The sequence below is a fragment of the Chiloscyllium plagiosum genome, chromosome 33 (assembly GCF_004010195.1).
Source record: "Chiloscyllium plagiosum isolate BGI_BamShark_2017 chromosome 33, ASM401019v2, whole genome shotgun sequence".
In the NCBI taxonomy this organism is placed as follows: domain Eukaryota; kingdom Metazoa; phylum Chordata; class Chondrichthyes; order Orectolobiformes; family Hemiscylliidae; genus Chiloscyllium; species Chiloscyllium plagiosum.
The window spans coordinates 18,308,909-18,321,896 of record NC_057742.1 but is presented as its reverse complement, the minus strand read 5'-3'; the positions used below and the strand labels follow the sequence as shown (position 1 = coordinate 18,321,896).

The window sequence follows — 12,988 nt, the reverse complement described above, 5'->3', positions numbered from 1 at the left end:
TACGAATAGGAAGGGTTTGGAGGAATATGGGCCAGGTGCTGGCAGGTGGGACTAGATTGGGTTGGGATATCTGGTCGGCATGGACGGGTTGGACTGAAGGGTCTGTTTCCATGCTGTACATCTCTATGACTCTAATCCAGAGCATGTATTTCATGATCGAATGGTGAAGCAGACGCAGTAGGCTGAATGGCCTAATTCTGCTGTTATTTCTTAAGATTTTAATTGTACTGAGGTTAATACTACTTCAGTGAAATGTGAGTGGATGTAAATATTCCAACTTCCAGTAGGAATTTCTGGGAAACAAGGAAACATGGGATGGGGGTTGGGTAGAAAGGAAAGTGCTCTTTAGCAAATTGAAATGTCTCTAAGTGTTTGATAAACTTAATTACTCTCCATGTACGATTTTTAATGTTCTGTACAGGTTAGAGTAATTGTTGTTATCAGAACAGTTTTTCACTAAATGTGACAGATTTTAAGTGACAGTGAGTGATACTAAATTAGCGAGGATACAAACTATTAGTGCCATTAAAGTTAAAGCTGATTTTTAAACTAATTTACAACAGGCAGCATTTTTAAAAGTATTATAATGTCCTTCATGAAGTCAGTTTGGAAATTTTAAATAGGAAAACAATTAAGATTTTTAACAACAGCTAAGTTATACAGGTGTATATGTATTTTCTTAAAATATCTGAGTTGTGTGGGTCAGAGAGGATGGCAACTTCCAGTTCTCTGTCTCTCTCTGTGGGAGGAAGAGGGGATCTGCACCCTTTACAAAGGCCATTCAGTCTGCCGAACACTACTTTTTGCTGATGGTGAAAGTTGTACATTTATATCGCTCAGCCAACCATTGAATGTCTCAGGACAGAGTGAATTGACAGGGGTCTCGGCTAATTTCTGTGTTCGTTCTACTCCTTTTGACATCTCTTACTGGTGCCCAGAGTGTGGGAAACAGAGGGAAAAAGCAAAACTTAGGCAGGACCTAGTCAAATCAGTTACTCAACAGTGAATTGTGCTGTGTATAGTGGGATTGGTGTATGGCTTTGACTTGGCTGTCTTGCATTCTTTTTGCAATCATTTCCAATGGTGTTGTTTGTTCTCTGAAGTTTTCCTCCATTTTGCTACTTTTATTCAGAGCCTTTGGTAGTTTTGAAAGGTCCTCTGAAATCTGTTGATGTGGAGATGAATGCAGTGAACTGAGATAAAGCTTTTGTTTTCATTCACTCGGATATGGGCATCACTGGCTGGCCAGCATTTATTGTCCGCCCCTCGTGGCCTTCGAACTGAGTGCCTTGCTAGGTCATTTCAGAGGGAAGTTGAGAGTCAACCATATTGCTGAGAGTCTGGAGTTACATGTAGGCCTGACCAGGTGAGGATGGCAGATTTCTTTCCCTTAAGGACATTAGTGAAGCAGATGGGTTTTTCCGACAATTGACAGTGGTTTTGCGGTCATCAGTAGATTTTTAAATCCAGATTATTATTGAATTAAAATTTCACCATCTGCCATGGCGGGATTTGAACCTGGATCTCCAGTACATTAGCTGACTTTCTGGATTAATGGCCTAACGATAATACCACTAGGCCACCCCCTCCAAGCTTTGGACTGGGGGGAGGGGTGTAGTGCTGGGGTTTCCAGAGTATTGTTGGCTTTAAGAGTAATCAAGAGGTACCTAGGTAAAGAAAAACTTTGTATTAATTTAACTCCTTATCACATCTCAAACGTCATACAGATTTAGATATACTGTATATCATTGAGCGAGTACACACAACATCCACTTCACTTGCAGTAGAGCCACATAAATAACAACCAACTTAAATGAAGCTTTTGTCTTGGTGGATGAAGAATGTATAAAATTGAGGGGCAGGATAGATAGGACAGGCAGGAAGGAACTTGTTGAAGGAACTTCCTGAAGAAGGGCTTATGCCCGAAATGTCGATTCTCCTATTCCCTGGATGCTGCCTGACCTGTTGCGCTTTTCCAGCAACACATTTTCAGCTCTGATCTCCAGCATCTGCAGACCTCACTTTCTCCTCCAGGAAGGAACTTGTTGCCTTGGTGGAGAGATCATTGACCAGAGGAACACTGACTTAAACTAAGGAATGGAAGGTTCAGAGAAGATGTGAGGGAAATGTTTTCACTTAGAAGGTGCTGGGAATCTATAACTCACTGCTTGTAAGGATTCGTAGAGACAGAAACACTCAATATTTAAGAAATATTTAGAGTGCACTCGTGATGCCAAGGCTGTGATGGTCAAGTGCTGGAAAATGGGATTAGAATAGTTAGGTGGCTCTTTTTGACCAGTGTGGATGTGAAGGACCTCTTTCTGTGCTGTAGGTCTCTATGGCTCTATGGAGAAGTGTTGCTCATGACACAGGAAGAACTCTCTGCTCAACTGCAAACTGTGTCATGAGATCCTTGTGCCAATTTGGAACATTCTGTAGCGCCTTAGCTTGACCTTTGATCTGAAGGAGGACTTCTCTCCCAATATAACGTCGCCTTAGTGCGACATGGAAAGACGAGTCGGGATTGTGTACCGAAGCAGTTTAACCCGGTGACCTTTCTCAGTGAGGGTGCGAGTGCTGTGATCATCTGAGCCTGAAGTGAAGCTTGCCATTTGTATGGAGAGTCTGAGGTTGATGAGCACAAAACAGTTCTTGGAACGTGGGCAAGGAGCAAGAGCTTCTGCTGCCAAATCTATCCTGCACTGCACAGACGATGCACACACATCCAGCCTTTGAAGATGAAGTCCCATGTATAAGTAGGAAGGTGACAAAAAGTTACACAGTGGGAGGCAGGTGGAGAGCAAAATAGGAGTGTAAAGACTTTTTTCAAAGTTAAATACCTTGATAACCAAAGGAAATAAAAATGACAGTTCTTTTCTTTCAGCTGTTGAAAGCTGTGCGATGAGAGAGAGAGTTACATATGCATTCTCAATTGGAACTGGACATTTAAAAGTCCAATAATCACAAATAAACCTTAAAGGAATGTCAGCAGGAACTGGAGTGTAGAGTGGGTTGTAAGGGTGTTTTACACTGTCTTGAGTCCCCGTGTCTCCGATTCCCCAGACTTTAAGTTTCCATTTTTCCTGGTATAACCTTTTTTTTTTATTGCTTTGTGTAACTGATTCTCATACTTGCAGAACTGTGTGATCAAGCATCCCAGCTATTCACTCGTTGATTGCCATGGCAACAGAAAATGAAAGTGTGCAGATTGCTATGCTACTCACTTGGCCGTGTGCCACATTCTCTCCCCTGCCCTGCTTCTGTAATGTCTTTCCCAGTATATATGCCTAAAATTTTCATCTCCATGGCTACAAAGCTGGCTCGTTTTCACCCCCATTGTCAAGTATTATAAATTGAGAGGTTTGGGAACTTTAAATGGCTGGGTTTGATTACCGGCTGGAAGGTATTCAGCGCAAACCCTTCAACAGTAATTCTTTTGCCTTGTTGACTGAACTGGTGAATAGAGCACTTCATAACATTAAAGAGCGGGTATGTCTGAATCCAACTGGCAAATCTCATGTTATATCCCCTGTTATATGTAGGAAAAAGATGGTAGCATGGTTCCCCTTTTTACCAACCTCTCAACTAATTTAAATGGGTTATAATGACCACAGTTAAACTTAAGAGTTCATAGAGATGTACAGCATGGAAACAGACCCCTCGGTCCAACCCGTCCATGCCGACCAGATATCCCAACCCAATCTAGTCCCACCTGCCAGCACCCGGCCCATATCCCTCCAAACCCTTCCTATTCGTAAACCCATTCAAGTGGCTCTTAAATGTTGTCATTGTACCAGCCTCCACCACTTCCTCTGGCAGCTCATTCCATACATTCCATTCACCCTCTGCATGAAAAAGTTGCCCCTTAGGTCTCTTGAATATCTTTCCCCTTCACCCTAAACCTAAGCCCTCTAGTTCTGGACTCCCCAACCCCAGGGAAAAGACTCTGCCTATTAGCATGGGTAGACGATTGGCTAACTAATAAAAGGAGACAGAGATGGGCTAAGGGAGGCATTTTTATAGGATGACAACCTGTATTTAAGTGGAGTACCACAGGGATCAGTGCAAGGGGCAAAGAAATGTGCAATATATAAGAATGACTTGAATGATAGAAATGAATGTACTGTCGCCAAATTTGTGGATGACACAAAACTAGGAAGCCAGGTGATGAGTTTGACACACAAAGTGTGTAGTTGGATATAGACAGGTTAAGTGATTAGGCAAAAACTTAATAGATGGAATATAATATAGCAAAATGTGAGATTATATATGTTAGCAGGAAGAATAGGGGAACTGAATATTATTTCAATGGATAAATGCTGCACATAGCAACAGCCCAAAGATCTGAGGGCTCCATCTTCATGAATCGGAAAAAGCTAGCATACAGGTTCACTGGGTAATAGAGAAGACAAAGGGACTGGCCTTTAATTCACAGGGAATGAAGTATAAAATCAAGGAGGCCTTGCTAAAACTACACAAGGCCCACTGGTCAGAGCAGAGCTTTGTGACCCTTCTCGAAGGAAAAATATGCTGGTATTGAAGACAGTCTTGACAAGATTATTTTAGGTTGATTTCAGGTGTTGAGGGATTTCCTATGGGGAGTGGTCAAGTAGGTTGAGCTTGTACTCCTTTTGAGTTTAGAATGAGAGATGACCTTATTGAAACATTCTATATTCGAGAGGGTTTGACAGAGTTGACATGATGGAATTGATTCCCATTGTGGGAGAGTCTCGGACCAGAAGGCATAATTTACGAGTAAAGGGTCATCCATTTAAAACAGATGAAGTAGAATTTCTTCTCTAGGGGGTAGTGGACCTGTAGAATTCTTTACCACAGAAAGCTGTGGAGGCTGGGTCATTAGATATATTCAAGGTTGAATAAGCAGATTTTTAATCAGTAAAGGAATCGGAGTTTATGGGAATAAGGCAGGGAAATAGAATTGAGGGTTTTCAGATCAGCCATGATCTCATTGTCAGAACCAACCTGTTGGTTGAAAAGACCAATTTCTCATACATCTTATGGTCTAAAGAGTAAGGGTCTAGCCCCTTTAGTGCAGTGAGTCTCAAGAGCAGAACCAACAGTTTTGTTTGTAAGTTTCAAAAAAAAGAACAAATGTTTGTTTTCTCATCGCCCAAATGTAAATGCAACAACACCCTCCTATGCACACAAAAGAAAAGTTGATTACAGAAAGGGTAACATGCACTTAAATTGCTAAAGGGTTCACAAAGTCACCAATACTCCTGTTTATTTGAGACAGAAGCTGGAAATATTGCAGAGCTGATCATTTTCTTCAGGGAACCATGAAGAAATAAAGGTTGGAAGTTTTTGAGTTTGAATTCACAGTGGCTTACATGTTGCAAGTGCAGAGTCCTGCCTTGCTGGAATTAAAATAGTAGTTGAGCCCTTGTAGCAAAGATCTGACTTGGATCTGCAAATAACTCGATGAAAGTCTCGCTCCACTTCTTAACTTTGTGGATTCTCAGAATGGTTCTTCCTTTGTTGTGCAGGATCTCTTTCCTCTGGTCTGTTTGTCTCCAAGACTGACGCTGTGAAGCTGCTCTCAAATGTGTGTAAATAAATGTTCCTTATTGCAAACTGGTTTCTGTTAGGTGACTGGAGTATCAATGCTCCTGTTTCTGTAAGAATGGTTCCGACATGTTTAGTATTGAGATACAGTGGGTTTACATCTGTCCATTTGGATCTCCTTGTGATAGAAAGAATGATTTCTCTTCATACCCATTCCGTGAAGTTTCATTCCGTAGGCACTATGTCTGTTTAGTCTTTGTGTATCTAAGCATTCAGACAGTAGAAGCTTCACATCTGAAAGGGAGACCTGTTACAATTTTGACTGAAAGCAAAGAAATGCTGGAAATCATAGCGAGTCAGGCAGCATCCATGGAGAGAGAGCAAGCTAATGTTTCGTGTCTAGATGATTCTTCACAGTGGGTCAGGCAGAATTTGTGGAAAGAGAAACTGAGTTAACCTTAACTAGAGTTAAATAAGGTCCTTCTTCAGGACTGTATTTAATATTGTCTTTATTTCTGATCTCATCTGCAATATTTTGCTTTTTCTTTCAGTAAACATTGATAAAGTTCAAAAATGCTGTTTATTTACATGTTCAATGTTGAACAGAAAGGCAAGTTTCTCCCAGCTTTGGGCAGGTCTTTGTACATTGGCAAACAAGGAGGGAGGTTAGCCAACAACGTTGACTGCATCTTATTAGTTTGCAGATTGCCCATTTTCCCTTGTTTTAAAAGGGAAAAAAAACTATGTTGTCATGCATTTACAGTACAACACGTTTATTAAGGAGACCTGGATCAAGGGTGTTGGCAACCATGGAAACCTTGGGTGAATTGATATCCTCCTGTACGCCTAACAAAGGCCCAGTCAGTGGGGGGATAAAGAAGGATTTAAAAATGTTCCAAAGGCAGTGTTTTAATATTAGGCTTTCTGTCACCAGGTGCTTACCATCCGTCCCATGAGAAGATGTTGAAGTTTTACAGTTACTACAAGCAGGCAACTGTAGGCCCATGTAGTATTAGCAGGCCTGGCTTCTGGGATCCTATTGGACGTGTAAAATGGTAACCTTTAAATTCTATTATATGCTTAAAGTGGGCGTGAAGGTAGTAAAATATTTGTTGCTGGAGACATTAACTTACTCTATTTAATATGGAGACTCTGTCAATAATCCCAGCCATTAACATTTTATTGTACTTTTTGTAAGCTATGGAAAATCATGGAAGGTACAAACATTTAAACAGATGGGTTTTACTGAACAATCATGAGCCTTCCCATTACAAATTTGCATATATCTGTTATTAAAAGTGCCTCTCTTTAGTAAATTACAAAAAGTCATGAATTTAATGTCCTCCAATCAGTGTTATTTTTAATGTTGCAAAATAATATTCACTGATGACACAGTTAAGAATATTAAGTTGGAAGCTATCCTTAATCTGTTATGGGTAAATATGCTTTGGAGTTGGCCAGATGTCTGATGTGCATGGGAACCAGTCAACTGCCTGAAGCAAGCCACTGAGAAATCGCCACCTGTAAAATTTGCAAATACAAATTACACACTGTCTCTCCACAAGGCACATCCCATTTAACCAAATCAAGACACTTTAAATGCTGGCTGGCAAACTCGAGGCCTGGTTAATTGCTTACATTTCATTATATGGGATATTTCAACCCATTAGATCTGTTTCAGGACAATGTGTAAACTTGTAAGTTGTAAGAGAGCTACCTAATCCATTTAATCTCTTAAAGAAAAGGCCTAAACTGTTTCTGCAGACCCAGGCCCAAAATCAAGTCAAGGATTCTTGTTCTGAAGAATATTTGTCTAACCTGGCATTCTTCGTTATTCATCCTTGACTTGGCTCCATTCCTACGAGAAAGTGAGGACTGCAGATGCTGGAGATCAGAGTCGAGAGTATCATTTGGCTCCATACCTTAACATGACAACCTAATTTCTTTGCCATCTGAAGTAAAACTGGTCATGTTTGTTTTGAACTCAATGAAGATTCACATGTGATCTTTGAATTGACTTCCAACATGAAAGAGTAAATCATGAAAGTTTAGTTCTCACTGACCAGCTGCAGAAAAAAATATCAATCCCTAACCCATCATTGGCTGAATATTTAGTGGCAGAATATGGCTCAACATATATTAATAGCTGATGAAGGGCTCCTGCCCGAAACATCGATTTTCCTGCTTGTTGGATGCTCCCTGAACTGCTGTGCTTTTCCAGCACCACTCTAATCTTGACTCTAATCAGCAGTCCTCACTTTCGCCTATATATTAAGAGCTGTGGATCCTCCTTAGCTGAAACCACATGCCTGCACTGAGATGGTTGGACCACAGGATCAGCACATTTCACTCATCTGATGAAAAGGGAGAGTTGAGAACTGAATTCTTCTCTTCCACAACTTAGGAAACATAACAGAACCACAGCTTTAAATTTTTTTTGATTCATGAAGTGCTGTTTTGTATTCCAACTTGTGTTTCCAGAAACTTGCAAGCCAAAAAAACTTTGAGCAGAAAGTTAAGGGAAAACGCCCAACTGAAGGGGTGTGCCATGAGAAGCTGCACTTATAACCCGCCAGCACCTGTACCCTATTCTGAGTTGGTCCAGGAGGTAGGCTTCTTCACTAGACATCATCAGTAAACTCTGCCTCCTGCCAATTTCCTTTGTGCTTCGGGGGTCCTGACACATGTTTACTGATAAATGCTCACAAGAGTGGACTGAAACATCCATCTGCAAATAATCCATCCTCTACATCTATTCTTTGTTTCCTGGTTCATTTCAAAAACCATGTTTTTTCCCAACTTGTAAGCTTTAGGAAACTGAACACTAATTGCACACTCTATATTACAGTGTCTGTTTTTATAATCAGCCATCCAAATTCACATAGTCATTACAGCACAGAAAGAGACGCTTTGGTCCAACCAATCCATGCCGAACAAAATCCCAAACAAAACTGGTCCCACCTGCCCATTCCTGGCTCATATCTGACCAACATCTTATCTATTCATGTATCCATCCAAATGTCTTTTAAATATTGTAATTGGACTCATATCCATCACTTCCTCAGGCAGTTCATTCCATACGCAAACCACCCTCCATGTGTTTTTAAAAAAAAAAAGCCCCTCACGGTATTTTTTTAAATCTCTCTCTTCTCACCTTAAAAAATATGCCCCTTGAAAATGCCTATCCTAGGGAAATGACACCTGTCATTAACTCTATCTTTCCCCTTCATGATTTTATAAACTTCTATAAGGTCACCTCTTAACTTCCTATGCTCCAGTGAAACTAACCCAGCTTATCCAGCCTTCCTTTTATAACTTGACTCAACACTGAAAATGCATGTTCCCTCAATTATATTGTCCATAAATGTCATACGAATTGGGTTTTCACAACAAGTTCTAAAACTGTGTATATCCTGTTAACCTCTATGCTGTGATTGGGTTGAAAAATATTATAGGAGAAAGTAAGGACTGCAGACGCTGGCAATCAGAGTTGAAACGTGTGGTGCTGGAAAAGCATAGCAGGTCGGACAACATCCGAGGAGCAGGAGAGTCGCTGTTTCGAGCATGAGGGCTTCATCAGGAATGTTGGTGGGTGCCCAAGGGGGCTGAGAGATAAATGAGAGAGGTGTGGGGCTGAGGGGAAGGTAGCTGGGAATGTGATAGATACACGAAGGTGGGGGGTGATGGTGATAGGTCGGAAAGGAGGGTGGAGTGGATAGGTGGGAAGGGCGATGAACAGGTAGGACGGTTCAAGAGGGCGGTGCTGAGTTGGAAGGTTGGATCTGGGATAAGGTGGGGGCGGGGAAATGAGGAAACTGGTGAAACCAACATTGATCCCATGTGGTTGGAGGGTCCCAAGGGGGAAGATGAGGCGTTCCTGCTGCAGGCATCAGTTGGCTAGAGTTTGGCAGTAGAGGAGGCTAAGGACTTGCGTATCCTTGGCGGAGTGGGAGGGGCTGCAGGGAGGTGGGGTTAATTGGTGCAAGTGTCCAAGATATGTTCTCCCCAATATAGAGGAGACCACATTGAGAGCAACGGACACAGTAGATGATGTGTGTGGAAGTACAGGTAAATCTCTATCAGATGTGGAAGGATCCTTTGAGGCCTTGGACGGAGGTGAGGGGGGAGGTGAGAGCACAGATTTTGTACTACTTGGGTGGCAAGGGGAGGTGCTGTGAGTGGAGGGTGGGTTGATGGGGGCGGGGCTTGGTGGACCTAACAAGTGAGTTATGGAGGGAATGGTCTCTGCGGAACACAGATAGGAATGGGGAGGGAAATATATCCCTGGTGGTGGGGTCTGTTTGTAGATGGCGGAAATGGTGGAGAATGGTTATTTGTATCTGGAAGTCGGTGGGGTTGAAGATGAGGACCAGGGGAGTTCAATCCTTGTTGTAATTAGAGGAGTGGGGTTCAAGTGTGGAGGTGCAGCAAGTGGCAGAGATGTGAGGGAAGGCATCATCGACCACGTGGGAGGGGAAAATGCGGTCCTGGAAGAAGGAGGCCATCTGGGATATTCTAGGTGAAATTGGTCCTCCTGGGAGCAGATGCAGTGGAGGCGGAGGAGTTTGGAATAAGGGATAAAGTTTTTATAGGAGGCAGGGTAGAGGAGGTATAGTCCAGGTGACTGTGGGAGTCAGCGCATTTGAAGTGTATGTCCGTGTTGAGTCGGTCGCCAGAAATGGAAATGGAGATGGAGATGGAGATGGAGAGGTCCAGGAAGGGGAGGGAGGTGTCCGGAAAGGTCCATGTGAACTTGAGGTCAGGGTGGAACATGTTCGTGAAGTTGATAAACTGTTCGTGGGAGCATGAGATGGCGTCGATGCAGTCATAGAGATGAACATCACAGAAACAGATCCTTTGGTCCAATCCTCCCATGCTGACCAGATATTGTAACCTAATCTAGTCCTATTTGCCAGCACTTGGCCCCTATCCCTCTAAACAATTCCTGTTCATATACCCATCCAGATGCCTTTTAAATGTTGTAATTATACCAGCCTCCACCACTTCCTCTGGCAGCTCCCACACCACCCTTTGTGTGAAAAAGTTGCCCCATAGGTCCTTTTTAAAATTTTCCCCTCTCGTGCTAAACCTATGCCCTTTAGTTCTGGACTCCTGCACCCTAGGGAAAAAGCTTTGTCCATTTACCCTATCCATACCCCTCATTATTTTATAAACCTCTATCAGGTCACCTCTCAACCTCCAACGCTCCAGGGGAAACAACCCCAGTCTATTCAGCCTCTCTCTGTAGCTCAAATCCTCCAACCCTGGCAACATGCTTATAAATCTTTTCTGAACCCTTTCAAGTTTCACAAAATCCTTCCGATAGGAAGGAGACCAGAATTGCACGCAATATTCCAAAAGTGGCTTAACCAATATCCTGTATAACTGCAGCATGACCTCCTAAATCTGATACTCAATGTTGTGACCGATAAAGGAAAGCATACCAAACACCGGCTTCACTATCCTATCTACCTGCGACAGTACTTTCAAGGAGCTATAAACCTGTATTCCAAGGTCTCTGTTCAGCAACACTTCCTCGGACCTTTATCACTAAGTGTGTACATGCTGCTCTAATTTGTTTTTCCAAAATGCAGGACCTCACATTTATCTAAATTAAACTCCATCTGCCACTCCTCAGCTCAGTGGCCTATCTGATCAAAATCATCAATGTAGCGGAGGAAAGGGCGGGGAGTGGCACCAGTGTAACTGTGAAAGAAGGACTGTTCCAAAACCTCAATGAAGAGACAGGCATAATTGGCACCCATGAGTGCCCATGGCTACCCCTTTGATCTGTAGCAAGTGGGAAAACTTGAAGGAGAAACTCTTGAGGAGGAGGACCAGTTCAACCAATGGAATGAGTGTGTCATTGGAAGGGTACTGGCTGGGTCCGCGGGAGAATAAGAAACAGAGGGATTGGAAGCCTTCATCATGGCGGATGGATGTCCATGGCGAAGATGTAGCATTGAGGGCCAAGGAAATGAAAGTCATGGAGGAGGTGGAGGGCAAGAGTGGTGTCTCAAATGTATGTGGGGAGATCCTGGACCAAGGGAGACAGGATGGTATCAAGATATGAGGGGATATGTTCGGTGAGGCATGAGCAGGCTGAAACAATGGATTTCAGTTTTATGGATTTTAGGTAGAAGGTAGATTTGGGCACTGTGGGATTCCCAGATTGTGAGGTTGGAGACAGTGGATGGGAGATCTCCTGAGGTGATGAGGTTGTGGATGGTCTAGGAGATGATGGTTTGGTGATGAGTGGTGAGGTTGTGGTTGAGGGGGCAGTACAGGGAGATGTCCAAGAGTTAGTGTCTGCCTTCAGTGGTGTAGAGGTCAGTGTGCCAAACTACCACAGCGCCCTCATCTGTCTGCTGGTTCGATAGTGAGGTTGGGGTTGGAGTGGAGGGCTGCGCTTTGTGAGGGTGAGAAGGGTGGACAAGTTGAGGCGGTCAGTGTAGTGTCAATGAAGAGAGCGAGGGTGTGTAACAAATGGCACGGGATGTCCAACACACTACATCCATTTGGACACCCCATGCCACTCTGTTACTGCCCTCGATCGCTTCATTTCCAACTGCCGCCACTACATTGACTGCCTCAACCTGTCTACCCCTGTTGCTCACTCCAACCTCTCATTCTTGCAATGCGCAGTCCTCCACTTCCTCCTTTCCAACCTCAACCTCGCCATTAAAGCAGAAGACAACCCTAAATCTATGCCCTCTAGTTCTGGACTCCCCCACCCCAGGAAAAAGACTTTGTCTATTTACCCTATCCATGTCCCTCATAATTTTGTAAACCCCTATTAGGTCACCCTTCAGCCTCCGACGCTCCAGGGAAAACAGCCCCAGCCTGTCCAACCTCTTCCTATAGCTCAAATCCTCCAGCCCTGGCAACATCCTTGTAAATCTTTTCTGAACCCTTTCAAGTTTCACAACATCTTTCCAATAGGAATGAAACCAGAATTATATGCAATATTCCAACAGTGGCCTAACCAATGTCCTGTACAGCCGAAACATGACCTCCCAATTCCAGTATTCAATACTCTTGACCAATAAAAGAAAGCATGCCAAACGCCGCCTTCACTATCCTATCTACCTGCAACTCCACTTTCAAGGAGCTATGAACCTGCACTCCAAGGTCTCTTTATTCAGCAACACTCTCCAGGACCTTACCATTAAGTGTATAAGTCCTGCTACGATTTGCTTTCCCAAAACGCAGCACCTTGCATTTATCTGAATTAAACTCCATCTGCCACTTCTCAGCCCATTGGCCCATCTGGTCAAAATCCTGTTGTAATCTGAGGTAACCTTCTTCACTGTCCACTACACCTCCAATTTTGGTGTCATCTGCAAACTTACTAACTGTACCTCTTAGGCTCGCATCCAAATCATTTATGTAAATGACAAAAAGTAGAGGGCCCAACACTGATCCTTGTGGCACTCCACTGGTCACAGGCCTCCAGTCTGAA

The 12,988-nt window shown here is 43.1% G+C and overlaps 1 protein-coding gene across 8 annotated transcripts in view; it reads left to right on the top strand.

Moving 5' to 3' along the window:
* Positions 1-12,988, top strand: part of LOC122539903 (acyl-CoA-binding domain-containing protein 5-like) — a 193,530-nt gene that overhangs the window by 22,843 nt on the left and 157,699 nt on the right. For all 8 annotated transcript variants that reach the window (XR_006309206.1, XR_006309204.1, XR_006309205.1 and 5 more), the window contains one exon: positions 6,461-6,581. Coding sequence is in view for 3 of the 8 variants with exons in the window: in XM_043675060.1 (XP_043530995.1) it covers positions 6,461-6,581 (121 nt within the window). In the remaining 5 variants the exon portion in view is untranslated. The remainder of the gene's footprint in view (positions 1-6,460; positions 6,582-12,988) is intronic.